Genomic DNA, 27923 nt, shown 5'->3' with positions numbered 1-27923 from the left:
GCTAAGAGGACTAAATGTTCACTAATTCTACAGAAACAGCACGTCGTCTGTGCTGTATGTTGTATTTGAGTCACAAATGATGTCTGACTAGATGCAACTGTAGCTTCAATATCTGTTCTCAACGCTCAGAAATAGTTTCATATATTTTTGGCACACAGCGTTCTTTTTTTTTTTTTTTTCTTAGTTAATAGATTTTATTTCGTTTATTTTTATTGTAACTGTTTGAGTAAAAATCAAGCCGTGTTCTTTTGAAGTCAAAATGTTGGTACAGCGTTAGTACCTAGTGACATATGAGGAAAGCAAAAATAGTTCCACTCTAGGGTGGGCCTTTGCACAGTTTAATCTGTCACTCTGCTCTGCTCATTAGTAGGAAAAGGATCATTGTTCATTTCTGTCTCAGCACAGTTGGCGAACGGTTGTTGTTTTGTCTTTTGGGAAGGGAGGGGTAACACTTGCTCCTCTGCTTTCAGAATCACACATACACTAGAAACACACACATAAATCATCACCATGCCGTTATAAGCACACAGCAGCACAAAATGTCTAATGCACTTACAATATGTATACTTACAATATTGACTGGCAAGTATTACGTATAAATTTGACCTGTTGAATAGATAATGCCTGGGATTGATGCACTTTATTCATTAAAAATTCTGACATTTTATTGTTGAGAATAAAGACAGTCCAAGTAACATTCAAGCAAATAGTTTTTAGTAGTAGCAAATACTTACAATACCTCTGGTGCACAATGATGTATGGACTGAACAGATTCAGTTTCATGAAACAAAAACAAAATCTGACTGTGGTGAAGTCATACTTGGTGTTTACCAAATTAAAAAATTCATTATTAATTAATTAAAAATTAAAGGGGCTATACGTAAATTTGGTTTCTTGCCAGGAGAAAGTGGCAGTGATTGTCGCTTGACAAGAGCTCCAGCCATCATTGCGTTTACAAGACAAGAGGTGGTGCTGCAGTGATTTGCTAGTGGAAAGTGAAGGGACGCGTCGCAGCTAGCTGGTTAGCGTGCTAATTTCAATTGAAGAAAAGACGTGATAAAGACAAGAGTTAATCTTGCTTTCAACCTCTAGAGACAGCTGTTGCTGAGTAAAGGAATTAAGTTTGATGCTGCACTAACAACGTTTCTTTAAGACTGGTAAGTTAAGAGCTGTTAATGCTAACACGGGCTATGTAGCAAAAGCAAAACTTATAAATAGCTCCTCTAATGTCAAAATGACAAAGAAGATTGGTGCATTAAATAGCCTCACCAGTCAGGTACTGTATATTTAATTGTGTTTGTGTGCATTTTTGTGTGTTAGTGTGCACCATAATGGTATAGTGCAAGATTTAGGACTAATACACCAGAAGAGTGATTCACAGGGAGGATGTCAAACAGCGAGATACCTTAAATGTGGGTCTAATGCAGGTGTTTGATGTGATACAGCAGGCAGCTCACCACTCCCTCGGCCACTTGAATGACACACTGCAGCCTTGCATCGAAATAGGAGCTGTGATGGATGATGTTACAGTGCTTTTAATGATGGGACTGGAGTGTTAGATGAGGGTTAGTTGCATCATGGTTTGCGGTGTACAGGGAGTAGGTCTAAATACACCCATTTCATAGCAGACATTTTGACTCGTTGAAGCAGGAGGAGGAAAAGGTGGCTGCGTTCCATTTAGGTGAGCCAGTTCCAGGGCTCTGGTATTGTCCATGCTCAATAATGGAGCCATTGTTAATATTATTTACACCAGTGCTTTTCCTGCTTTGACAAGTCAAAATGTCTGCCATGAAAAGGGCCTCTGGTGTCCCCAATGTCCCAAGTCCTGGCATGCATCTCAGCATTTGTGGGAAATTTGTTTTGAATGCTAGGTTGAGATAAATGCAGGGTCCTGGTGTAGGACCCAGTGGTTTCCAGGTCCCCAGCTAAGATCTGTGTGGAACACATCATGTAATTGTTGTGATCCTATACGGATGTGCATATGTCCATATAGGACTGAAGTATTTAGGGATTTTGCAATTTGCAATTTGCAAAAGTCCCTAATTTTGACTAGGCTATAAAGCACATTGTTACTAATGTCTTTAAAAGCTGTAGGAAGAGAAAGAGTTGTCCTGCGAGTGTTCATTTTGCTGGCTGTCATTTCAACTCTTGTGTAGTTAATTCATGCGAATTCCTGAAGTGGACCACACTAAAAATAATTCTTTTATTTTTTCTGACTATTTTGACAAATACTTGCATGACGTGACTGTAGTAATCAAGCGACTTGCCAATTATTTTTATTTTTTATCAAGGAAGTAACGCCACTTTGTTTCGCAATGCTGTTTGAAAAGATAAGAGTAGGTCAGAACCTAGTATATGGCTGGATCATGTATGCTTAATGTGTAAAATTGAGGACGTAATTGAAAATTGTTTTGAAACCACTGCAAACAACTGGCATCATGTCATATTTGCATTCTGCACACTGTCAGACGGTTTCAGTTCTTTATCTGTTTGCTTCTCTCCTACTCTGTGCTCACATATACAATATTTTAATACAGCTGAATTCCTAATTAAACTCTTCTCATTTACATGTTTTTTTCTGTTTATGTTTTCCGACAGTGGAACAAATTCAGTCACTATTTCATTAGTGATTGAAACACAGCCCATTAAGACTACATGTTAACCTCCGAGCCGTGTCCAAGCTGCTGCTCTGCTGCCGAAATCCTTTTTATAACCACGATTTTGTCTGACCAAATACACATAGGTTAAAGACAAACACTGTGCTGTGATTTCGATTTACTTGACGGACGCTAACAGAGTGATAAGCCTTTTTCTAGATGAATGATCCATCTTATCACTTCAGCTCACACTCAACCCCTAACGAGCTATCTCGTTAGTGTAAATGACTGACACCTGGCGGTTAGTGACCAGTTGTCAGAAAGTTCCAGTTTATATTTAAAACACATCATATCATTGCTTTAACCTCATCACCTTTTAAATCTCTGAAGTGGACAACTGTGTAGCTTTTACTAATAAATATTTTGCATGGACTGTAGGAATGAGATAATTTTGTGATTGAGCTCAATTGAAACTCATCTTGTTCAATAGACGACAAGTAGTCCTACAAGAATTGTACAAGGCCCTGCACACCCTTTCCGGGGTGTTCTTGTTATTGGCTGATTAGACCTCTGCTAAGGTTGACGATGTGCAGTTACATTAGGACGCACTGTCTGGTATTCTATCCTAACAGGTGCAAAAAGACAGGAAGATGTGAATCAAACAGTTTGTAAACACCCAGATTCTTGAGAAGAGGTCTAATCAACCAAAACAAATGAAATCACCTGTGTGTGTGTGTGTGTGTGTGTGTGTGTGTGTGTGTGTGTGTGTGTGTGTGTGTGTGTGTGTGTGTGTGTGTGTGTGTGTGTGTGTGTGTGTATGGCACAGGTGTGCAGGGCTTTAAAGTATAGACAGTAATAACAGCTTAAATCACAGTCACAAAATTGGTAGGAAAAATCACAATTCGATATTTTCCTCTAATCAATGTGATCCATATTCCAAATACAGCCCAGCTTGTAGATTGTTTTAGGTGGACTCCAATACACGGGTTGCAACTGAATTTGGTCGGGGTGGGAGTCAGAGGAGCACACTGTAGTCTAGATTCTCTCCAGGCACAGTGGGTTCAACAACCACAAGCACCATGGTACAAACTGAGAATTAGTGATTACTATGTTTGAGACAAAATGTTGTAAAATGCCAAATATATTACATATTATATATCAATAAACACACAATTGTGAAAGGAAGATTCAGTTATCCTGACAGTCGCTTTGTACACTGCATGTCTGTCTGTGACCTTGAGTCGTCCCCCTTCCCCCTGCTGTAACATGAATTCGTTTTGTGCCATCTCTCGAAACACCGCTGTTCTTTTTCGTTATCCATGTCTTGTCTCACTGCAGCATGTCAAACAAAATACACACAGGTACACCCACACCAAAACGCCTTGTTTTTTCCTCCCGTCGATGCAAACGCTGTCAGCTCCCCCCACTTCTCCTCTTCATTCGACTTCAGTTATTACATTTTTGGTTGTAAATATTTCATACATGTTCAGTGTAGCACTTTTCTACATCTTGCTGACTACTGACTAGCGAGCAAACAGCAAGCAACCAAAATAAAAATGTATCTGTCAAGTGATACACTCTGTTGACATTTCATTTATCTCCCTCGTGAATGTGAGCTCAAATGCAGCTTAATAGCCTCGCACCTCCCGTGACAAACCCCTGAGGGTAAATAGTTTATTTAACATTCTTTTCAGGCATATTTGATGGCATAGCTGATAGCGTTAGACTGTAATAAGTGAGAATGAATGTGCGAATTTCATATTCAGACTTGACACATTATGTTGGCTAGTGATGTGTCTTTGTAGACAGCCTTATCCAGTCCTCTGTTCTCTAATGTGGAATCCCATTTTCTCAAGATGACATCCCTCAGCCCTCCCCTGAGCGTTATCGAACAACGCCCGCTTAAGGATTGACTTTGTGTCGGGCTTGGTGTACGTATGCACGCGCGCACGTGTGTGTGTGTGTGTATGTGTGCAGTTTGTGAGTGAAAGGTAAGATCCCATGATGCACGTGGACTTCCCGGGATAAATCTATCACACACTCGCCTCAGACAGCAGCCTTACCTTTCTGCCTGCCAGAGGCTTGGACTCTTGCTGGGCTCTTCACACTGAGATGACCTGAACCTGTACCAGTCTGACATCTTATCCTCCTGTGAGCCCGACACGCAGCAGTTCGCTCGCTGGCACATTCCATCAAGACCCTTACCTCTGTTGCCATAGGAGCATATATTATTTAGGAGCAAGCTCAAGGTTTTTGAGTGGAGCTGCAGCCAAGTGGAAGACTTGGCAGCTACGATGCCATTCTGTAAAAATAAATATATATCCTTGAAAGCTGAGGAAAAAAAGACATATCAGGCCTGTATGTCATTTTGTTTTGACACTCCTTCAAGAAAAGCTCTTCTCAAAGTGGTTGGTTGAATGTTATTTAGTGTATAGTTGCAGTTCAGTTTCATCCCCTTTCTGTGTTTTCTTGGCAAAAACTATTTCTGCATGGACTGAGGTGTGCTAATCATTGGCATTCACTTAATGGTCCCATGTTTTAACACTGTGTCAGTATGGACGGAGATTATTTCTCATACGGAGCTGAAACACTTGTCTGGACAGAGATCGTTTTCACTTTAACACAATACTTTAAAATGAAAAGATATTAGTGTGGACGTAGCGCTGTATCTGCATCATGTACAGTATATGTGTCTATCAAAGTAATGGCCTCCTCAGTAATGGTGTCAAAAAAAAAAAAAAAGTATTGATTAGATTTTTCCCACTGCTTTTCTGGGGGCCCCTTTCTGTCCCAGCCAGATTTTGCCAGCTCCGTGTCTGAGGTCAGCACACCTCTATCCGCCCTGACACACCACGGCTCACTCACTCTGCTAGTGTACTGTTAGCTGTTAGCCTGCACGCTGCAGCTTAAATACCAGTGGTGTGAGTGGTAAATGGCACCAAGCCTGGTGTCATTTGCCCTTTTCATGGATTAATAAAGGTAAACGCGGTGGTGATGTTCGTGCGTGATGGCAATACACTCTGGTGCGGCACTTCTCAAATCAGAGACTGCAGATCAACCAACATATGTGTCCTGCTGCCTTCAGATGCTGCAGGAATTTAATGAAATGAAGGAGAAGCCTTTCGTACAGTATCAATGAGGTGTGGAAAACAGACACAGTTTACCTACTTTAACCACATTAAGTGTATCATTTTTATTATTTAAAGGCCTCTATTGAGTGTTTTATTAAACTAGTTTATTTACATTTTATTCCGTTGTTTCTATGCTTTTGCTGAAAAAAAACATTTTTGTGAGCTCTTCTTGATAAAATAAGTGCCAGTAGAGTGGCGTTGCTTACCCTACACTTGCCTCTTATAAGCACCGCCTATGGTGGTGTGAGCAGTAGCCAGCGTCCGGTGGTGCATTGTCAACTGTACAATGAATGTTCACAGCTTGCCGTTTGTGTTTCCTTCCTCCTCATTACTGTCTGTCACTGACAGGCTCAAATTAGAGAAGACCCACTGTCTTGCCATTTGGCAACCAGTCAATAGGTTTCCAATGGAAACCAAGACCCCTCTGACAACCTGAGCCAGGCCAAGTACAAATTATATGTATTCATACCGTATCACATTTGGTCTGCTGTTGGTCTGCCACGGGTCTCTGTTGGTTCAATATGTCTAATCCCCATATGGGTTCTTACAGACTCGCTGTCAGCTGTGATCACGTGTAAAGGTAAAATGTGTTTTTTTTTGTTTTTTTTATGTGAGACATAGAGTGTGATCTTTGTGTTACTACACGCTTTGAATGAGGCAGCTCATTAATCATATGGCCAGTGTTTGTGTTCACTATCCAGTAGGATCTATTCAGGTCGGATTGGATCCAGTCTAATTCAGGTCTGTTCGAACAGGGTTTGAGTTAGAATTGGTTCTCTTGTCTTGGAAACCAGGTTTGGAGATGTTTTCCACTGGTCTGTTTTGTATTCAGTCCAAAATTTGACACCCAATCATTGATTTTGAATCTCAGAGGAACTATTTAAGGATCCACTCTAAGCTGTAAGAGACATCGATGCAAAAACTGGTTGCAGCGTGGCCAGATGGAGCGATGATTACTGCTGAGGAGAGAAGAGACGGGAGAAATCATAAACTCCAAAATTAGAAAGAAGGATAAAATGATGGGAGATGGGGAGGGGAGGGGGTATCTCTTCATGAGCATCTCGAGTGTGTGTGAGTGTGTGTGCTTGCGTGCGTGTGTGTGTGTGTGTGTGTGCGTGCGTGTTGAAAAGAGATGAAGAGAGAGACTGACAGGCAGAACTATATGAGTTGATTAGTTTCCTGCTGACTTATTAGGATGCAGATTAGCTGCATTGAGAAACATCTGGGAGCTTCTCCCAGGCCCACATACTCCCTTCTCCTCTCTCCACTCCTCACCTCCTCTTTCATCTCTTCTCCTCCAATACCAAATCCAGCTTTCTTCTTTTCTCTTTCCCCATCTCTCCTGTCTTGTTCTCCCATCTTTTCTCATTTAGCCTCTTTCATTTCCTCCCCTCTAACCCTCTCAGCCTCGGTTTTTATCTCACTCTCACCTCTCCTCCTGCCCTCACCCTGCCTCTCCTCTTGTTTCTCTCCGACAAACGTCTTGTTTCCTGTCCTCCTGCTTCCTCTCCGCCCCCCTCAGTCTGCCAGTCAGAGCTGTCTTTTATTCCCTCTTTTCATTTCATTCAAATGACGACGAGGAGATTTACATGAAGTCTTTCAGTGTGGCTCTGTCGTCCGGAGGAGGATTTGACTGGAGGCTGCATATTCAGATTTGTGTGAATACTTCTTCTCTGCTGCAATACACAAAGAGGGCTGAGTGGGAGTGCCTGCTCCCATGTTTGTCAAAATAGCATCCTGCTCCAGCTTATGTTAACAGTTGAAGTTTTATGGCTCTGCCTGCAAATGTGACCACAAGTAAGCCATACAATGCAATATACTGAATATTATAGACATTTTATTCACTATGTACAAGGAGCAGAAATTCATATTTCTTATTTTAGTATAATAACTTATAATTTCTCCTCTAGAGCATTTGTGATGTGATTTTTTTTTTTACCCTTTATCATTAAGCTAAAATTGGTCAGTGGTCTTAAGATGGCCTCTTTTCATACCACTATTCTATTCAGTGTAAATAAGGTGGAAACTTTTCCACTTATCTTTCCAGCACCAGCAGGGAGGCTACAGCGATATAGCCCCAGAGAAGCCAGCCTGAATCAATTTCAAGTTTTATCAGGTTAAATTTTATTAGTGTGGACCCCATCCACTGAGAATTGAGGTAGCTGGAAGGCAGACCAATTAGCAAATTATGGGTAGTGGTTTAGAAGATGAAAACAACAGGCAGTGCCTAATTTTGAATAAGACTCGGGCACGATATTTGATTTATGGCTCTGAAGGCTAATCCAATCGCCTGCAAATTAATTCTGCTCTGCGGCCACTGTCAACGCTTCTGACCTAAGCAGAGTTCCACTGCGCTCGGTCAGGCCACAGTAAGCAGAGGGGAAGTTTGTGGGCTGATTTTTAAAGCTAACATTTGCCTTTATGAACTGAGTCAATTATCTTTTACAGCAGTTGGAAATTTTACAATGTTGTCACACCTGCTGGCCTCAGAGGAGGACAAGAGAGTACTCAGTATTTTATGTGTATAATAATTTTTTATCATTTAATGATAAAAAAATGGGGTGTATTCAGTCTTTTCAGTCTGGGGTAATTCAGATACAGATTATGCTTTGGTTGTTTTATATAAAATACATTATAATTGATGTTTAATTTTCCTGTGCGAGTTTTTGAAAAGCATGTTTGGATCTTTCGTCACATCCCAGTACAGACACTCGATGTCACACCTTGAATGCCTTCTTTCTTCCACTGCTTTTAGGGCAAAAAAGAGGCTTAGACTTCAGTAGATTGCTACGTCTGATTTATTGCTGTAATCCTACTGTAATGTTTGGATGGAGCAAACGTGTCTTCTCCAGACAGTTAGCCTCTGTGAGGATGTTAAACGTTATTCTAATTGATATGGCCAATTAACGTGGTGGTCACATTGCATTTGTAGTGTTCATCTGAAAGTGAAACACAGTGGAATCAACTGCCAGCTGTTCAGGGACAGTGAGCATACAACAACGCTTTAATGATGTTTCCCAAAGTGAACACAGAGCAGGAGAAGCTCCCTCTGGGATCTGAACAGCAGTGTGGTGCCTCGTCTTACTTACACTTCGACCAGACAGTAGCCGTTAAAGCCATAATGTCTAATAGGGGCAAATAAGGATATGTTTTTAGTTTTTAGTCAGGCACTGATGAGGCAGCAAGTTTTGTGGGAGACATCTTGTTAAGTGACAGCTCTTTATTGCAGATCCTTTGTAATAAAATCTAAATGTTTTGTGCTACATAGGTCTTTATTTACCAGGCAGAAAAGCAGAAAGTCTGTAAATGTGCAGACGCTCATAAGCAAAACATACACACCAGTGATACTGTGTAGATTGTCCATGTAACATGGATTATTTAGCCATGAGCAGGTGGTCATTTCTGGAGTTGCTCTTGCTATTTAATAGCAGATGTCAGCTTGCTGTCAGGCACAGTGTGTGTGTGTGTGTGTGTGTGTCTGTGTGTGTCTGTGTGTGTCTGTGTAGGCATGTGTTGTGCCATTGCATGTCTGTAAGCAGCCCTGCGGTCAGCAAAAGCATCCTGAGGACAATGAGAAGTGATGAGCATCTCAGAGCAAATGCTGATCAGCTGTCATGTTGTTGTGTTTGTGTGTCAGTGTGTTTGCATGTACAGTGTGCGTCTGCTTGGCTGTCATTGACTTGTGCTCATAGCCACTAGCGCTGACACAGCATGTCAACACGGCATGTCCGCTCATCGCATTTTCCTCTGTTTGTGTGTGTGTGTGTGTGACGTCAGCTGACCTAACAGCTAAGGACTGTGTTGTGACGTGTGCATGTGGTTACCATGGCTCCCCATAGTTTCTTTTTATAGAGGGCCAATGAGGCTGAAATTACAGGTGAATCTCCAGTTATATAAAAGATTATATAAACAGAAACAATCATTTTTGAGTGAAAACAAATGCATGCAGAATTGTGTGTTTACAAGTGCAGTTACAGAAATTTATTTCCCATGAAATTACCCCTCTCTGCACTCCGAGGACTATATTACTGTGTTTTTTTCTAGTGGGAGAAAATGTACTCAAAGATCTCAATCTGTTGCAAATTATAAAGGTTTCATGGTTCACTTCAGTAAGTGTTTTGTTACAGTGTTTTACGGTATCTGTGTATCACACTTGAGATTTCAGTATTTCTGCATCAAAAATTTTTTCACAGAAACTTACACAAGCATTAATATTACTTTGGTCTTTAACATGCAGCAGGAGAGGTTCCTACAGTTCCTATGTTGTTTATAGCAAATAATATGTTCAATACATTGTCTGCAAAGCCAGCTGATGGAAGAACAAATCTAATTCAGGCTTTATTTTTGATTTATTTTTTTACAGCATTTCAATCTTTTGCCTCCCATTAGAAAGTCAGATGAAATTATTGCTTTTGCCTGTGAATGAATGGTTAAAATTACACTTAGCAACACATTAATATTTAATGTCATCACCTCAAACCCAAACACTTCTATTATCAGTAAATTCATTTTAAACCTGTTAAGCTATAACGGGAGGGTATTGGCAAATCTGGCAAATCTAATCGTCTTCATTTAATACATCATCATCCATCTGAGGAGTTCAGGAAACACATCCACAGATGAGTTTTAAGAAGTACAGTTTGAAGGAGACTCAGCCCCAGTTTTCTGCAACTTTTATACAATTCCCGTGACATTTAGCAGCAGTAATAATATAAAACACACCACCTATAAGTTCACTCTGTAGTTGTAGACAACTTTGTAATACAGTTATTATATTGCTGTATTGTAATTTTTGTTCTCAACATGTTGAAGGGCTTCATGTTGAGAACCATCGCAAATGGTCTCTAGTTAAATCTGAATTATGACTAACTGACAGCTGCAGCTAAGCTGTCACTGAAACTAGACACAGCCCGACATGCAGTACATATTAATGAGCTAAGCAAGTCTGATCATAGAGCCTGACTCCCGCTTGTCATTTAGATAACCATAAACACAGTAAGCTGTGCTTACTTGAAACAGATATTCCTTCCTCATCAGATTCTTGACAAAAACATCCACCGTATTATTCAAATCCAAAGGCTTTTTCTTTTTCTTTTCTTTTTTTTTTTGAAAATGAGAATGGTCCCTCACAATTTGTGACTGGCCAGTGCATATTTTAAACTGGCTGCATTAGAAAAAAAAAATAACTAATTGGGATGCGCTCGTTAAGCCTCACAAGGTCAGTTGATCCCTTCTTTGGGGATTTTAGTTTCTCAGCAGGAGAATGTATCCGTATGGTTATGCAGTGTTTCACTCGTATATTTACATATATATAAGTATACAGCCGTTTCTAAGCAGCTGCTCTTCACTGTTAAAATCCTGATTTTATAACCTCGATTAACATCAATAAAGACAATCACAGTGCTGTGATTTCAGGTACATTTACTTGTAAAATGAACATTCAGAGACAACCTGGCAATACTGGCAACTGTCTTCTATGGAAAGTAGCTAGGGTTTGTCCAAAAAGATGCTAGAGTTGTTGCTAAGCATTTTTGGGAAAAAAAAAGTGACTAAATGGTTAATCTGGTGACAAAGTTGTCAGCACTGCTTGTTAACGCCAAATCATTTTGAAATAATAATGACCTGCCAGCCAAACAATGGTGTAAAGTTATCACTCAGACAGACAGACACACACAGCACTCAGTTGGCCAATTGTGTAATTTGATCACTCAGTGAGTCAGTCAGTCAGCGACAGACCCGTTTATAGGGTTGGCCCCGCTGTTGCGGTCCAACCAAAAAGGAAAAAAGAAACAGTAGACACTTTTGCACTGTTGATGAAATGCTGCTCGCTGGCTGACTCCGTTGATGGAAACACAAATACACACACACACACACACACACACACACACACACACACACACACACAAAGACCCAAACAGAGTACACAGACCAGTTCGTCCTCCACTTGATTAGGTTAGTCCTGCGAAAGAGCTGCCATCAGTCTTAATATTACACCAGAAAATAGGCTAGCTCAATCTACTAGAGGCTGTATAAGCTGTACTGTCTGGGTGTACATGTGTGCGTGTGTGCGTGTGTGTGTGTGTGAGTGAGACTCTTGTATTGGCAAGAGACAGAATCTGTCGTCCACAGAATGTGTGAGAGCTATTCCAGGGATCTTGTTTTAGCCATTGAGGAGCTGTTACATACTTGTTACACGTCAACCAGAGATTGAAGTATGAAGAATAAAGCGGTCTAGAAGAAACACTAGATTTGAGTTTCCTCTCTCTTATAAGTTTTGTGACAGCCTTGCCTAGACACACACGCACACGCGCACACACACACAAATACCCACTCTGACACAAACTCATCTACTTCCTGGAGCGACGCCGTGCCCATTGAGTTGTGAAGGGCTTCTGCATTCATGTCCATCTTTTTCTCTCTCTTTCTTTTTATGCATCAATGAATTCATGTCATGAAATTCTTAATGGAGCATGTGTGTGTCCTGCTCTCACAATTAAATTTATAAATGTTTCCATTGCTTCACATACTGAGCATTCAAAAGTATCTAGTGGATTTGTGAAGACATTTGACTAAACGTGGCTCCATTTTGGGTTTTAATTTGGAATTTATTAGGTGTTTCATATTTGACTAAAAAGGAGCCAGAAAGTTTGGCATGACAGAAGGGTGCTCTTACAGTGTTACTTCCATGGGATGCCAAGTGTGATTTAGCTTTGTGACATCTACACCGGAAATTTAAATGTCACAAAAATCTGGTGGGGGTTTTTTTGTGTCACCAAGACAGATTGCTGTGCAAATCAATTCCTCTCAAATTTGTTCATTTAAATTTGCAGGAAACTCCTCTCCTCTGTTTCCCAATAGAAGAGACAATCCTGACAATCACTTCCTGGCATACGGTTTATTTGTAATCAAGCTGCGTGACATTGTTTGTTCCCGTTGGTCCTTTCACGCACTGACATCTTCCACTTTCTCTGTGGTGTTTCATAAATTGAGGATACATTTCACATCAGGGATGTATAGTATTTTAACAAGTTCACAGTTTGTGCTGAAGCCCACAGAGAAGAAGCGAATCCTCTGGGAAGTGCATTTTTACACATCTCTGGTTTCTCAACTGACCTGGTAACCACAGAGACATAAAGAGAGAAAACTGCGGAAGTGAAGATAGTTGCTCTGTAATCTCCGAAAACATTTTCTATGCAGCAAAATGAAATGCAAAGAATAGTAAAGTAAACTTGCAGCAGAGGAGACGGGGGAGTTTGCAGTGAGATTGGTGGTGGCTCTGAGTCCTGCTGCAGCCTTTGTCCTATGTGCAATGTTCTCTTTCCAGATAATCCCAAATGAGACCGACTCCTAACAAATGGCAGTCTAATCCCTCTGTGTTATTGATTTACAGTGTCAGTGACAGTGGTGCCGGTAGCCTGACCTCAAACAGCATGAAATTCAAACAAGTGATGAATAATCTGATCCCTATGATTTATTGATCATCTGTGTCCTTCATGGAAGACTTTGGTCCAAAGCCTGTGATGTGATGATGCGGTATTTGTTGAGAGTTGATGAGTGGGATAATTACATGCAGGGCTGTTTCTGACCACTTTGGTGTAGCAGGTCAGACTTCCTCTGGGCTCCTAAAGGCTTTTATCTTTTCAGAGGCAAATGCCTAATGATTTTTTTTAGTGTCATTCAGCTTCATTCAACTTTACTCAGCTTCTTGGTCTCTACAATAGCCAGAAACAAATTTAGGAACTAGCTGCATCTTAAAGGATCCAGATTACTCTCTCACATGTTTCCATAGTAAGTGAATGTACAAAGACATAATTGAAGTTTTTATGTTGTCAATAAATCATGAATGGTCTGTTGTCACTGCAGCCCTGTTTTGATATCCTTGACTTGAAAACATTTTGTGGTGCAAACAACCACTGACAATACCCATGTGATTACTGAATAAACTTTCAAAAGCCATGTTAAATGGCAACAAAACAAGCAGCAACTGACATGCAGTGTGGTCAGTAAGGGTCAAGAAATACATGTTTGTCTTTGATGGGGGCTCCATCTGAATTCCACTTCAGGCATATACTTAATAGGCTTGTGAACTTCAAAGCAGCAATATGCTTTTGCCACAAATACGCCATTTCTTTTTAAATCAAAGCTTCAAAAAAAAAATCCTCTTGTTTATGCACACAAAGTGATGGCAGAAGAGCTACCACATGGAGTACAAGAAAATGGTGCAATGCAGTCATCAATCCTGGACCACTACTGCATTTTGTATACAGGATTTGGTGCAATTGGTGTTTAGCAGGTATAATGTTTACCGCATTCACCATCTTAGTTTAGGGTGTTAGCATGCTAACATTTTCCAATTAGCATTAGATGCAAAGTATAGCTCAGGTTAATGGGAAGGCCCCTCGAACCAAGGGTTGCATCAGGAAGGGCATCCAGCATAAAAACCTATGCCAGATGAACTATGTGGATGGTGTTCTGCTGTGGCGACCCCTGACGGCAGCAGCCAAAAGGCAACAACAACTTCAGTTGTTGAAATTCAAGTGAATGTCTAGATAGTTTGGTCAGTAGTTGTCCAGACATCTCAGTCAAAACTACAAATGTCAACCCCATGGTGGCATCAAAAAAAAAAAAAAATCAGGTGATTACCAATGTCTTTCATATGTAGACTATCCAATAGCTGTTGAAGTATTTAAGTCTCTCAAGTGGTAGACCAGCCAATGGACAAACTGTGCCATCCTATATCCTAAATTATTTCTTATAAAGGTATACAGGAATGAAAAATTGCATAATTTAAATCTATTTTCCATTTGATTCATGTATTTTTTTGTCATAGCTAATCTAAGCTTGAGTTGCCCGTAGTGAAGTTTGAGAACTCACAGTGAAACTGGAGTTTTTGACTGATTGCTGTAGATCAGAAGAGCACAACGTGGAGAAAGTTGATGGTTTGTGTGATTCGAATGGCTCCCTTCACATCACAACGTGAGCAAGAGGAAAGAAAGAAAGAGAGTGAAAAACTGTAAAAAATAAAAACAGAATGGATTGAGTGCTGACACTAGCGTCTAAAAGATGTTGCATTTGCTCTGTGAGACGACGCTCCAGAAGTGCTTCAGAAAACACCGCATCGCCCTTTAGACCCACTGTATTTAAGCTTTCATGAGTAGTTACAATTTGTGAATGGTGTGATTCACAGTTCTATAAATATCCTTAACTGTGTGGAAAAAAAGAGTAGAGGCACCATGGTGATGATTAAATGGTTAAATGTGGACAAATACTATTAGGGAGCTATGGAGAATATTAAATTGTGACTAGTAGAGCAGAGATCATGTAAGAGAGAAGATTTCACCTGCCATTTTTCCACAAGTGTACTGTACAACAGGTCATTTTAAACAGCCTTTACATAATTGAAAAGTCTTTGTAAAATAGTTACACTGCTCACTTTTGTTTAGATGGATGTTTGTAATTAATGTGTGTTGAAAGTTAGAGATGAACAAGTCCTGAGGCTTTACCTTCCCACTGTCTATACAATGGAGTCAGGGCCACTGTGATGTTGCTTTGAGTAGGTGCACTGAGTTTAGCTGCTGTTTACTACAGCACTGGGTGCAGACCTTATTAACACAGTATTGGGCTTCAGCGTGACTCCATCAGGCAAATCAAAGCAACCTAGACCCAGAACCCTATTAGTATGCTAATAAAGTCACTTCCCTAATGACTTATTAGCAATTCAGCGGATTTTGTCCTCGCTTCGCTTGTACAGACAAATAAGTGAAATACTTAGTGTGCACGTACACGCACACGTGCAGTGTTAATAGTTTGCACATTTATTTTTTATGTTTCTCACAGCTAGCAATTTATTTATAACCCTCCCTCCTTTCCTCCCTTCTTTGATTTTTTTTTTTTTTGGCTTGTCAACGTCCACCTAACAAACAGAAAAGATGATTAAATGCTATGAAATACAATGCAAACATTAGGTAACACTCAAGCACAGTTAATATGAATTGGATTTTTTATGTTCGAGCTGTCAGAAACAGTGGAATTTGAGTCGTTGTGTAAGCAAAGTTTATTTCTCTGTGTGAGTTTGATTGCTTGAAGTTTGATACATGTTGATACAGTGGCCCTCAGGGCACAGAAACGGCACCACCATGGATTGTTCCACAGCAGCGTGTGTCATTGTGCTGGACATTTAACACATGCTGAGTGTCATGTCTGACTCTGGCATCTTTGTCTTTCTCAGTGCTCAGCGGCCTCTGCTCCAATGACTGCCCTGAAGAAGTGAAGGTAAGAAATCTGTCTTTTGGTTTGTCCATTTTTCTAATGACGGCACAAAATATGTATTGTGTGGTAAAATAGTTTCTTATCTGTCCTGACGGCTGAACAGTCTGAGCAGGTGTGTGTCTGGGTGCACTTATCCTTACATGCATAAATCTTTATCCTCCTCCAGACTCTGTACTCAGCACTTTTTTAGCAGAAAGAGAGATAGTCTAAACTACCACCATTGCCGGCCAAAACGTCGAGGGGTTTGATTTTATGCAGTACACCATTACCTGATTTTCACCTGCTCATACTCCTCCCCTTGCCCCTCTTTGTTAATGGGGACAAGTTAGAGTCCTTCATTATATAAGTCAGTGGCCCATGCACCCATGCTGTACTTTATCCTCTTCCTAGTGGTTGGCATTTTCCAATACATTTTCCGATAAATGACATTTTCAACTGAAATATCAATATCTGAATCTTTGAATAAGATAATTAAATAAATAAATTCCTGATGTGCCTGATTTCCAACTCCTGTCCTTAGTAAATATAGTTTGAGATTTTGTTGCTCATGGCTTGTTTTTATTCAGCTACGCCTTTACCGTATACTCTCTGCTGATAGATAGGTAATACTAATAATTTTACAGGTATCTGTTCCTAGTTTACACTCTGCTCAGATTTAGGAAGTTTATGAGATATCCACTGGCATGACAGACCCAGACAGCACTTATTAGTTTCATATGTAAACCTCTGCAAGGTTGAGTTAGGCCTTTCACAGAGGTCCTAGCTGTGCCTCAAGTTTCTCATGTAGCTGTAGAATTTGTCTCAAGAAGAAAATCTTGATGAAGAAAACAGCAGAAGATGACATTACTCCTTTTGAAGAAATTCTCCAATATCAAATCAGCACATTGAAGACTATTGAAAACCAGATCAGATAAAGTGATTACACCACCTTACCGGCCTTATTCATTTTGCAGGTATAAGGGTATAGAGTTTAAATTAGCTAAGTACCCTATAATAAAATGTGTTCCTCTCCATGACCTTATCTTATCTTTTCATTACAGAATAATATCCCTTCAGACAGCTTATGCATGCATGACACAGGTGTACTCAACTTGTGTTCAACCGGCATTGGACCCTTTCATAAGAGACAACTGTCACTGCTCATTGTTAGCATGTGAGACTGCAGTCTACAGAACAGTTCGTACACCTCTCTGATTAAAACTGAGAGGTACAATGAATTACATCCAGTAATTACCAGATGAAAGTTGACTCTCTCTGCCCCTTGCTGTCTGACAAGTAGGTTAAATGATGTTTTAAAATCAGCATCTTTGAATCAATTTCCATTTCTAGTAGTAACCTGCTAGGAGAAGGGTCCTGAAGGAGGCCTACGTTAACCCATTCAGACAGACCCTCTGCATGGGTTTGACTGGCGTCACTGTGTCGGTCTGAATGGGATATAATGTTTTGCAGGAAAAATAAACCATGAGCTCATATACAGTGAACTTCTGGAGTTAAATATAGCCATCATTTTATTAAGCAGTGACATTTGATCAGAGGTTGGACCAAGTCAATGTTTTGCAGGTCACAAGTCTCAAGTCTTGGCTCTGGTGGCTAAAAGGTCCCAGCACACACACATCCGGGGTTTGATTCCAGCCGTGAGCCCTTGTTGCATGTCTTACGCTCTCTCTCTCTCTCTCTTGACTGTTGACTGTCAAATAAAGGCAAGGAAAGCTGAAAAAAAGAAAAAAATGCCAACAAAAAAAAAAAAGAGAGAGAATTGATTTATATTATAAACAAAATTAAATACTGTTTCTGGAGCAGCAACAGTAATGTTCACAGCAGCAAAGTCACTATAAACTCAATAATATCTCGCTGGAAAGAAATTCAAAATGGTAGTAAAATAAACAATACACCTGATATCAAAATACTGAGTGAAGTTCAGAAAGAATGAAGAACATCAGTCAGTATCAGTCCGTCCTCTGTCCCCCTCCCTCTGCTGCCGGTGTGATTCACTGCCTGCAGTTACTGCACTACATGACAGCTTTCATTTTAGCTCCTTCGTAACAGTTCACTATTAGCATAACCAGCTTGCTGCAGTTAAAAGAAATGACAGGAGACCGGTGACAAAATAGTTGAAAGTGTCACTTTTCGACATATTTGTTGAACAGGTGGTTTGTAAAGTGCTAATTGGCCTCTTGCTTTTTATTGCTCTCACAGTAACAAGCATAGTTGTTGTTAATTCACGTCACCTGGTTCATTGTCTAAACACTGCAGCCACTCTGCTCTGCTGTGTGCTCCATGTGTGTGTGAGTATTCAGCGCCATAGGGAGCAGAGGGGCGGACAAAGAAGCAGTGCGACCATAAATGATAAAATCAATATATGCCTGTAAATGTGTCGGGCCGCCACAAATAAATCAATGTATGGGAAACACTGCTCTTTAATCCTTGGGTTTGGTGTAAGGTATGAAAAGACCCAAGTCCAAGTGAAGTCATGAGTCACTGGTGTTAAAGTGGAAGTCGAGTCGCAAGTCTTTTTTGATTTTGTCAAGTCGAGTCTGAAGTCATCGGATTCACGACTCGAGTCTGACTCCAGTCCAAGTCATGTGACTCGGCTCTGCTCTTCCAGCTTTAAACACCTGTTATTCATCCTGAAGAGCTCATGTCAGATGCTTGTGCGTAGGCGGGTGGAGGAGTCTGACAGAAATAAAACAGCCAATAGCATCACTCTTTATACAACCTTTCAGCAGCGAAAAAGCCTTTTGCAAAACACATTAGCTTTGGCATCAACAAGAGGCTGCTGGTATTAGAGTTGTTTTGGTTTTCTGTCTGTCTACTCTTCCAACCGCTAACTGAAAGGTATAGTAGACAAGTGGAGCTCGTGGCTGTTTCTACTCCTCTCCTCTCCCATCCATCAAGCCCCGTCTATCTTTTCATTTCACTCTCTCGCTCCTTTTCTTCTTAGTCACACCTCTCTTCCGCTGTCTTTCTTAGTCTGCTCCTCTGTGGCTTTCCCATCCCTCTCTCTCTCTCTCTCTCTCTCTCTCTCTCTCTCTCTCTCTCTCCGTTTCTTTTTTTTTGACCTCATTTCTATTCCTCTCTCACCCGACTGCTGAGTGTCACAGCATAAAGGGCCAAGTCTCTGTTGCAGTGTGTATGTTTTCGTGCGTAACCGTCTCATGATTAGCTGATTTAAAGCGAAGGATGGCTCAACAGATCTCTTCATTAGTTGACATCCTTTCATAATGAAGAGATAAGACAACCTCTCTGTGTCCGCCCACGCAGACACGCAGCCGTCACACTCATTTATGCTCTGTGAGATTCAAGCCAGCTAAGTCAAACATTTGCTGTGTCACCTAGTGAAAATAAAACTAAACAAAAGTGCTCAAGGTCACTGTGGTGACAACACGCCTGTCTCTCTGTCTGCCCACTCTTGCTCTTCTTTCTGTGTTTTTCTGTCACCCTGCCCTGTTTTTTTCCTCGCTGTCCTCTTTCACCCTCGCTGACAGACGGCTGATGTGAAGAGGTATTTGTAAGATGTCAACATTTGTCAGTTTTTTTGATTTGTGCTGGTGTGTGTGTGTGTGTGTGTGTGTTTTTTTTTTGTTTTTTTTTTACAGCCTTTTGGTGTTAACCAGCCCGGTCCCTATGTCATGTACACCACAGCGGATTCCAACGGCTACCTGAAAAACGCCTCAGGTAAATTCTTTCTTTTTTAATCTCTTTCCATTGTAGCTTTCACTTCTTATGCCAAACTACATGATTGAGCATAGTCAGAGAAAAAACGTCCCTGCCCGAGGTTTTAAACATCACTACATCAGGTTTATTAATAACTTAACCTCCTGACAATGACAGCTGTCCTGAGTCTGGCTAAACACCGCAGGGTTTGTTTTGGAGGATTTTAAGAAAGTAGAGAATGAGAAGAAGACGGACGTATTGATTTTATTTTCTGGCTTTCTTTTTTCTTTTCTTTTTTATAAATGGGAAAATAGCCTCTATGCCTCAAAGACAAAGGCTGAAGCAGAAAGGGCAACTAAAGAAAAAGCAACAGGAAGGTCCTTCCAAAGAGTGGTGGAACTGAAAATGAATCACTTTCATAATTCTCGCTCCATGATGCTGTTGGAGTGTGTGCTTAGTTCACACTTATTCTATCTGCATACTAAAGTAGTTTTAGGCATTATTAGATGCTGAATTACTTTGTTTTTCCTTTACTTCTATAAATGCAGGTCTCGCTCACATTTGTATTTTGTAAAATGTTGTAATATAACAAAACATTAAATAAGAAAAGTAATATTTATTTGTTGCTTGACAGGATTCAGTTTTAAAAGATAAATGCAGATTTTCTAACATCACTCTAATATGAAGCCTCGAGTTACTGCAGTGTCATGTCTATGGGATTCAGTTCTCTCATAGAAAAACATTTAGTAAAAGCTTGAAAAACACTGGACGTTTTTCTCTGAAATTTCTTCCACAGAGAAGCAACACTCAACAGGCTGTCGATTACTCATTCTTTTCTTCTGATTTAAGTCCAAGGTAAATTCTGTCTGAAAGGACCAGTGTCTCTGTTGCAATTTAAAAAGGCACAAAAGACATTGTGTTTGTTTCGCAGCAATGCTCCACCTTTAGTTATATTTGTGAGTTCATGGAATGATGATGATGATGATGATGATGATGATGATGATGATGATGATGATGATGACGCATGGAACTGAGGAAGACAGCATGATCAAGAGTGGTGGAAGTGAATTGCTATTGCTCATTGATGTGGTTTGTTCTTTTATTTTCTATTCCAAGCTTCATTTATTCTCAAAGGGTCGCTCCTTCTGTTGTTGTTGTCAGTCCTGTCAAGTAAACATCTGGCTGTGTTCTGTACTTTTTGGGTATTGGCAAGGCACCACGCTGTAAGTAGTGGATTTTGGTCCCAATTCACTATCGCACATGAATTGTGACTTGTACTTCAGATTGTTATGTTGTAACCTGCAGGATCACTGGGTCTCCATGGTATGAAAAATTATAAACCCTTGCACCACCTAAGACTGCTTCAGACTAACAAGGAAGGAGAGATCGATAGGTAGAGAGATAGATGCATATACATGGAGACATTGAGGGCAGCAGTGCTGTGCTGTATTAGCTACAGTTAACCTAGTTGATGTTACATTGTGGGAAGGGCAGAGAGCTGGATGAGGACAAGATGCACTGACAGCCTGGGGTCAGGGATATATATAGTCTGTGTGTGCATGTGTATTCCTGTGTGCAGCATAATCCCACTTTGTCAGTCTCCATTGTTTCATTTATCAGTTGGCACAGTCGGAGTATATACATATTTTAAGAACGAGTAGACAGATCACAGTTTAACGTCATTATTATTTCACCACCATAAGACAGCTTTAAGCTCCTGGCTATAAAACAGTGCTAAAACTAATCCTCTAGTGGCTGCAGACTTTTCAGTTAGGTGCTCTGTGTCCAAGTCCAGAGCACTGAGTGGGCAAAGCATCAACACTGGCCACCCTGTATTTAGTTGTCTCAAACCATGATGAAACACACAGTTTCATTCCCTCTCCACACACTCCACTGGTTTAAAATATGCAGTTGAATGGGCATGGAGAGAAAGAGAAACAGTGGAGAGTCAGGGAGAGCAGGGGAGGGCTGTCCCCACCTGCACCCACACCCACTGCAGAGAAGATGGAGAGTAATACAGAAGCCCACTGAATGTGGAGGTGGTGACAATTCTAAAATCACACAAAAGTGAGACGTGGAAAAAAATCCAATGACTTTCATCTGCTTTTGAATTTCACTCTCACATAATTTACAAAAAATTAGTTTACACGTGTTAACATTTCACATAAATGCTTTGCAGCCCTACATAGCCAAAAGAATGTGGACACCCATCTCATGACCGTTGAAACTTAGCCTCTGCTCTTCTAGAAATTCTTCCCACAACATTTGTCCCCATTCAGCCACAAAAGCATTAGTGAAGTCTGCTACTGATGTTTGGTGATAAGACTTGTCATGCAGTCAGTATTACAGTTCATCCAAAGGGGTTGAGGGTCCATTGGGTTGAGGTCAAGGATCTGCAAAGCCCAGTCAGGTTCTTCCATGCCAAACTGGGAAAACCCTTTACATGTCGAAATAAGTACTGCTGCCACAACACTGGAAGCACAGAACTGTATAGATATAATTGTATCATCTGTAACTGAGGGTAGTGTAGCCCAAACTGTTAAAACAGGGCTGTCAAAGATATCTCTGTCTACATACTTTTGGGTTTATAGTAGAGGTGGCTTTAAAAACTGGATATCATGGAGAGTGGGATTTGTCCACTTGATTTGACTTGGGTAGGTTCTACAGTGAGGTCTGTTTTTTAAGCATGAATCTGAAACTCCTCATTTCCTCACCAACTATTTGACATGTTTCCATGGCATCATTTAACCAGTCCTGTCTTACCTGCCTCTCAGTATGATGAACAGACAATATTCAGTATCTACCTTTAACAATTCAGTGTCTGAATCAGCTTTGCACACTGTTAGATAAGGTCATAAGATGTGGTATGTCAGGAGTGGTGGGCTGGGCCAAAAATACTTTAGCGAGTCAATGCAGTGGATTATAAATATTACTTTTTTTGTAATTGTTTTGTCACAAAAATAGGAAAATCCCTCCAAGGCTGTGTAAGAGGTGACATCAAGGAGGATGGGGCATATTAGTGGGTTTGAATACCAGTACCATGTAACTGTGAAGCACCTGGTTTGATTCTCCACAGGGATCTTTTGAGCAGGTCACCCATGTTTTATGGAATTCAAATATTCAACACAAAAGATGATTTTAATAAAAGGTTTGAATACGGGTTTTCTATTTTTGACCATGATGCAATCAGACAAGCTAGTTCATGAAAAGAGCAGATGGTCTTGACTGACCATTCAGCTAATACGTGTCTTTCTGGAAAAAGTCTCCGTGTCCCCAGAGTGCCTTTATGTTCCTGGTTTGGTGACGTTCAGTAAGTAGAATCCCATCTATTTAACATAATAATATCCAGGCATATTATAGTCTGCCCATCATAACTCCGACTTATTTTTCCAGTGTGTGTTTGACTCATGTGCACGGAGAGAGGAGGAGAGCGAGAGAGTAGCCAAAGGCTTTGCCGGCACAACTCCCCAGACCCCTCATTTAGCAGCAGCAAAGTGCTGCCAGGGAGCAGGCTTCGTGTGTGTGCGTGCGTGTGTGTGTGTCTGCGTGCCTGCGTGTGTGTGGTGATTTAAAGTGTATTTATTCTGTAGCTTGTAGCTCGGGGAACAGCCAGCGAGGCTGCCAGAGATGAGCAATGATGGGGTGCACACAAACACACAAACACACGCACTCACACACACACACACACACACACACACACACACACACACACACACACACAATGTCTGGGCCTCTCCACTGGGGCCCAACGATCTTCACTTACCCTTCACCCTCCTGAAAGAAAGAAAGAGAGGAAAGGAGAGATTATAATATGCTGAGAGATAGGGACAAGGACTAGGGAGGCACATCATAAAGCGATGAGAGAGAGATAAATGGGGGAAAAAAGGAAGAAATAGGTCAAAGGAGATCAGGGGGTTGGTGGGACGAAGAAAAGAGAAGGGGAAGAGATAATTTGGACGTAGAGAGGAGCAGAAATAGTAGATGATACATACTCATACCTACTGTATCTGCACATAATGTTGATAATGTCACCGCCTGATCTGACAAGTAAAGGCCAACAGCAGTACTGACAAGATTTTGTACTCTCATAACTCTTACTGTGTGTATATGTGTATGGGAAATGCATACAGTGTGTGAACCTGTATGTACAGTATGTGTGCGTTCAAGTATTTGTCTAATCTCACATATTTTTCAGTCTGTGTGCTGCATTTGTGCAACATGTACATATGCACAAGTGCATGTGCGTACCCCGACATCTGTCTCCTCATGACCTTGTGTGTGTATGTGTGTGTGTACGCGTACCAGACAGTGGTGTACCAGGCCCCTTACTAAGCAGCTTGGATGGATGGGCATGGACTGTGATTCTGACAACACCACGCCTCATTATCAACTAACTCCTGCTGAGACAGAGAGAGAGGGAGAGAGAGACAGGTGGGGTGGTGCAGATGAATAGTTGAAGTTATTCATTAACAGCCTTTTTATTCCTCCCCCCCTCCTCCGCTGTGGATACTCTCAGAGACGCTAAGATTGGAGAAACACCTCGGGGTCCCAGCTCACACACGGTCATCCAAGACCATTTATCTTTATACAACTAGGGAACAATGTTCAGAAGTAACTTGTAACTTTCAATGGAAATAGTTAGATTATAATTAACACTCAAAAAGATAAAGAGAGGCCACTGTGGTTTGTTATCACCACCTCAGATATTAGATTTGATTTAAATTATCCAGAAACAATAACCCCCCACCATTCACAGACTCATTTTTCTCAGAAGCAGTTGTCAACTACTCAGCTAGAAAAGTTGGCTTCCTTTTGCTGAAAGTAGTCCCACTGCTTTGAATTTATCAGACAAATTGAGAGTGCTGTCACCTTTAGTATGGTTGTCTTCTGATTCACAGGAAAACAAATCATCCTGTCTTTAAAAGTAATAGAAGAGAAAAATAACTTCTGGATTATTGGCCACTATCAGGACAGATGATGAAAGAGAGTAATACCATCATTTACGGTGAACTGTAATAACTTAACTTATTAAACCCATAATGATGAGTGAAAAAACATGTTTTTAGAAATTTTTGGAAATTATTAAAATCAAAAAGCTAAAACCTCTCATTTAGAAAAGCATTTAGACCCTTAATTCAGTACTTATTAGAAGCCCCTAGCAGATACAGCTTCGAGTCTTCTTGGTTATCAGTATGTTGTAACAGCATCAAGTGTTAAGGTGCTACACCACTGACATCCTCAGCCGAGGCCATGTGTTGTCAAGTGTTTCAACCCTTTACTCAATGCACTCTCAGGATGGTGATTAGTCACTGTGTGTCGATGGTGGGCCTCCGGCTACTACTCTCTCTCTCTTCATACACACCCAACAGGATGCTCGATCTGCAGCCGTGGAGATCTTCTGCCCTGCTGTTCTCCATGTTTGCGCTGTTACTCCTAGAGCAGTAAACACCTGACACTCAGACTGAGCTGGAAAGCCTCGACATCCCACCTCGACTGGGAATAGCCATGCTTGTCAGCCTTGTTGTCAGCAGTCGGCCATCAAGGTGTCGTACTTGGCTCTTCTCCTCTCGTTAGCTTCATCACACCTCTCTTCCCAAGACAGGGCCAGTTCTATCATGATGATCTTCTTGGTCTTGGATGACCACAGGATGATGTCAGGTCTCTATGCGATTAGTACAATTTCTGGGAATGTGAATCATTTGTCCAAGTTAGCAGCCATTCTCCAGCCTGTTGCATGGCTCAGGATGCCCATGTTGTTCTCTTCCAGCTGCTTCCCTGGTTCATGCTCCTCCCTCACAAGTACCATGCACATAGGCTTCTGTTTGGTCTTCTTGTCCTTTTCATCTCCATGATCTCGCATGACTGCAAGTTCTCTGAGGACTTGGTCATGTCTCCGAGTATATCTCCCTTGGGTGAAGCCTACTTGGCTGAAAGTCAGTACATACTCCAGTGTACTTCTTTTCCCGCGTAGATTGCAGTTGGGGTTGTCTGCCAGCAACCATGTTTGGAGATTTGCTAGGGAGGGTGTCATAGCTGCAATGGTGGATACCTCCAGATGTCAGTCCATGTCAGGGTGTGTTTTCAGTCTGCCATCTCGTCCAGACAACCTGCCAGCCCAGGCTTACTGCTTTTGACTGATGCAGCTCCTCTTCCCTTGCTCTGATCTCTCTCTGTAGGAGTGTTCTTCTTCATCAGTCCTTTCTTGGGCTGATGTTGTGAGTTCCAAAGCCCCTGTCGACACTGACATACGAGCCCGACATTGTCTTTCTATCATAGTGTATCCTCTCCAGTCCATGTTGGTAAATCCACACTCTCAATGTCGCTGGAAGCCCCAATATTCCTCAGACCTTCTCCCACCTTTTGCTGCACATTTTTGATGATATTTTGGTCTCCCAGTGAGTCAATAAAGCACCTCCCAAAGCACTTAATTGGGTTCCTCACAACTGATGGTATCACCTTCCATTTCCTGTTAAGTCTTTGCACATCTGAATTTGGGTGGCTTAACCCATTTTTCCAGGCAGATCTTCTGAACCTCCATCAGGTTGGATGGGAAGCGTCTGTCAACTGTCATCATGTCTCTCCACAAATGTTCAATGGAGTTTAAGTCTGGGCTTTTGCTGGACCACTCAAGGACAGTCAAGAGATTTGTCCCCAAGCTACTCCAACGTTATCTTGGCTGTATACTGAAAGGTGAGTCTCAGGTCAAGTGCACACTGGGGCTGGTTTTCTTCAAGGACCTCTCTGTATTTGGCTGCATTCATCCTTCCCTCAAAGTCTCCCTGTCCCTGCCACTGAGAAGTCCCGCCATAGCTTGATGCTGCCAGCACCATTCTTCACTGCAGGGATGGTATTAGTCAGGTGATGAGCAGTGTCTGGTGTTTGCCAGACACAGTGCTTGGAGCTCTGCCCAAAGACTTCAATCTTTCTTTTCATTTTTTCAATCAGGCCAGAGAATCTTTTTCCTCAAGCTCTCTGAGTCCTTTAAATGCCATTTGGCAAAGTCCAAGCAGACTGCCGTATGCCTTTTGCTCAAAGTTGCTTTTGTCTAGCCGATCTACCATAAAGGGCTGATTGATGGAGTGCTGCTGAGATGGACGATCCAGCAGGTTCTCCCTTCTCTGCAGAGGACTTCTGAAGCTCTGTTAGAGTGACCTTCCTGACCAAGGCCCTTCTTGCCTGGTCACGCAATTTGGACAGACATCCAAACTCTAGGAAGAGTCCTGGTGGGTTCAGTCTTCTTACATTGCACAATTATTGATGTCACTGTGGTTATGATTTTCACCAGCTGACCTCAGTAAAACCGCCTGCAAGTGTTGTTCATTTTGTGTATTTCTTTACAACTGATGAAACAAATGTATTTGTTTATGTTCTCAATTAACAGTTATTGACCTCAGTATCACAACAGTAGCTTTTCCGGGAAGTTGTGGAGGACATTTGTTCTATAAACAGCTTTTCAAAGCATTGAAAGCCACCCATAAATTTGTAAGGTGTTGTGCCGTGAGATAAAACAGTGCTTAGACTTTGTCAGAATTTCCTTAAAGGAGCTTGTACATTTGTCAGAACATACCATTCTTTTTGAGGTTTTAAATTCAGTACTTCATCACTCCCATAAATATACTTGGACTGAAATCCAGCTATTGCCCGTCATTACATTTGCTTCTTTTAACCCAATGTATTTGGCTGATAATGACACCAAGCTGCAAATTGTTAGTTAGCTGTGTCCAAACAGGGCGAGTGGGTCAATGATGCCACAGATTAATGTTCACAGAGAGGAAACAGAGGAGAAAGGAAGAGAGTGAGGACATTTGAGAGAGTAGTGACAGGAAGTGGGAGGACAGAGAGACAGAAAGAGTGAGTGCTCATAGTGAGGAGAATCATAACAGGCTCAGATCAATGTGGAGCTCTCTGCAGACTGTCCAATTAGGCTAATGAGTTCGGGGGATTAGCAATGGCTCATTCGCACACATTCAAACAGCGCACACACTCATTGTACATGCATACACAACCTTTAAAAAAACACATGTTCACCTGCAGCAACTCACCCACAAACATGTTTATCATATCTTAACCTTTTAGACATTTAGAAGATCCCAAACAACGTTAGATACAAATTGAAATGGAAAATTGTGTGTGTACTGAGTTGTGTTGACTTGTACATTCACTTTAAGCCATTCATGTTGGTTTTTGCTGCATCATGCTGATGCCTCGAGCAGTGTCGTAAAAGTCAGCCTGTTGCACTTAACGTCATGCTGATCTATGGCCACAGTATACT

The 27923-nt window shown here is 41.2% G+C and overlaps 1 protein-coding gene across 1 annotated transcript in view; it reads left to right on the top strand.

Annotated features, from left to right (window-relative positions):
* itfg1 (integrin alpha FG-GAP repeat containing 1) overlaps positions 1-27923 on the top strand; it is a 147496-nt gene that overhangs the window by 96391 nt on the left and 23182 nt on the right. The window contains exons 13-14 of the mRNA XM_022745550.1: positions 15957-16000; positions 19594-19672. Of these exons, the coding sequence (XP_022601271.1) occupies positions 15957-16000; positions 19594-19672 (123 nt within the window). The remainder of the gene's footprint in view (positions 1-15956; positions 16001-19593; positions 19673-27923) is intronic.

This window comes from Seriola dumerili, unplaced genomic scaffold (assembly GCF_002260705.1).
Source record: "Seriola dumerili isolate Sdu_G_001 unplaced genomic scaffold, Sdu_1.0 BDQW01000003.1, whole genome shotgun sequence".
In the NCBI taxonomy this organism is placed as follows: Eukaryota; Metazoa; Chordata; class Actinopteri; order Carangiformes; family Carangidae; genus Seriola; species Seriola dumerili.
The sequence above is the reverse complement of the archived record's forward strand: the minus strand, read 5'-3'. Positions and strand labels throughout refer to the sequence as shown.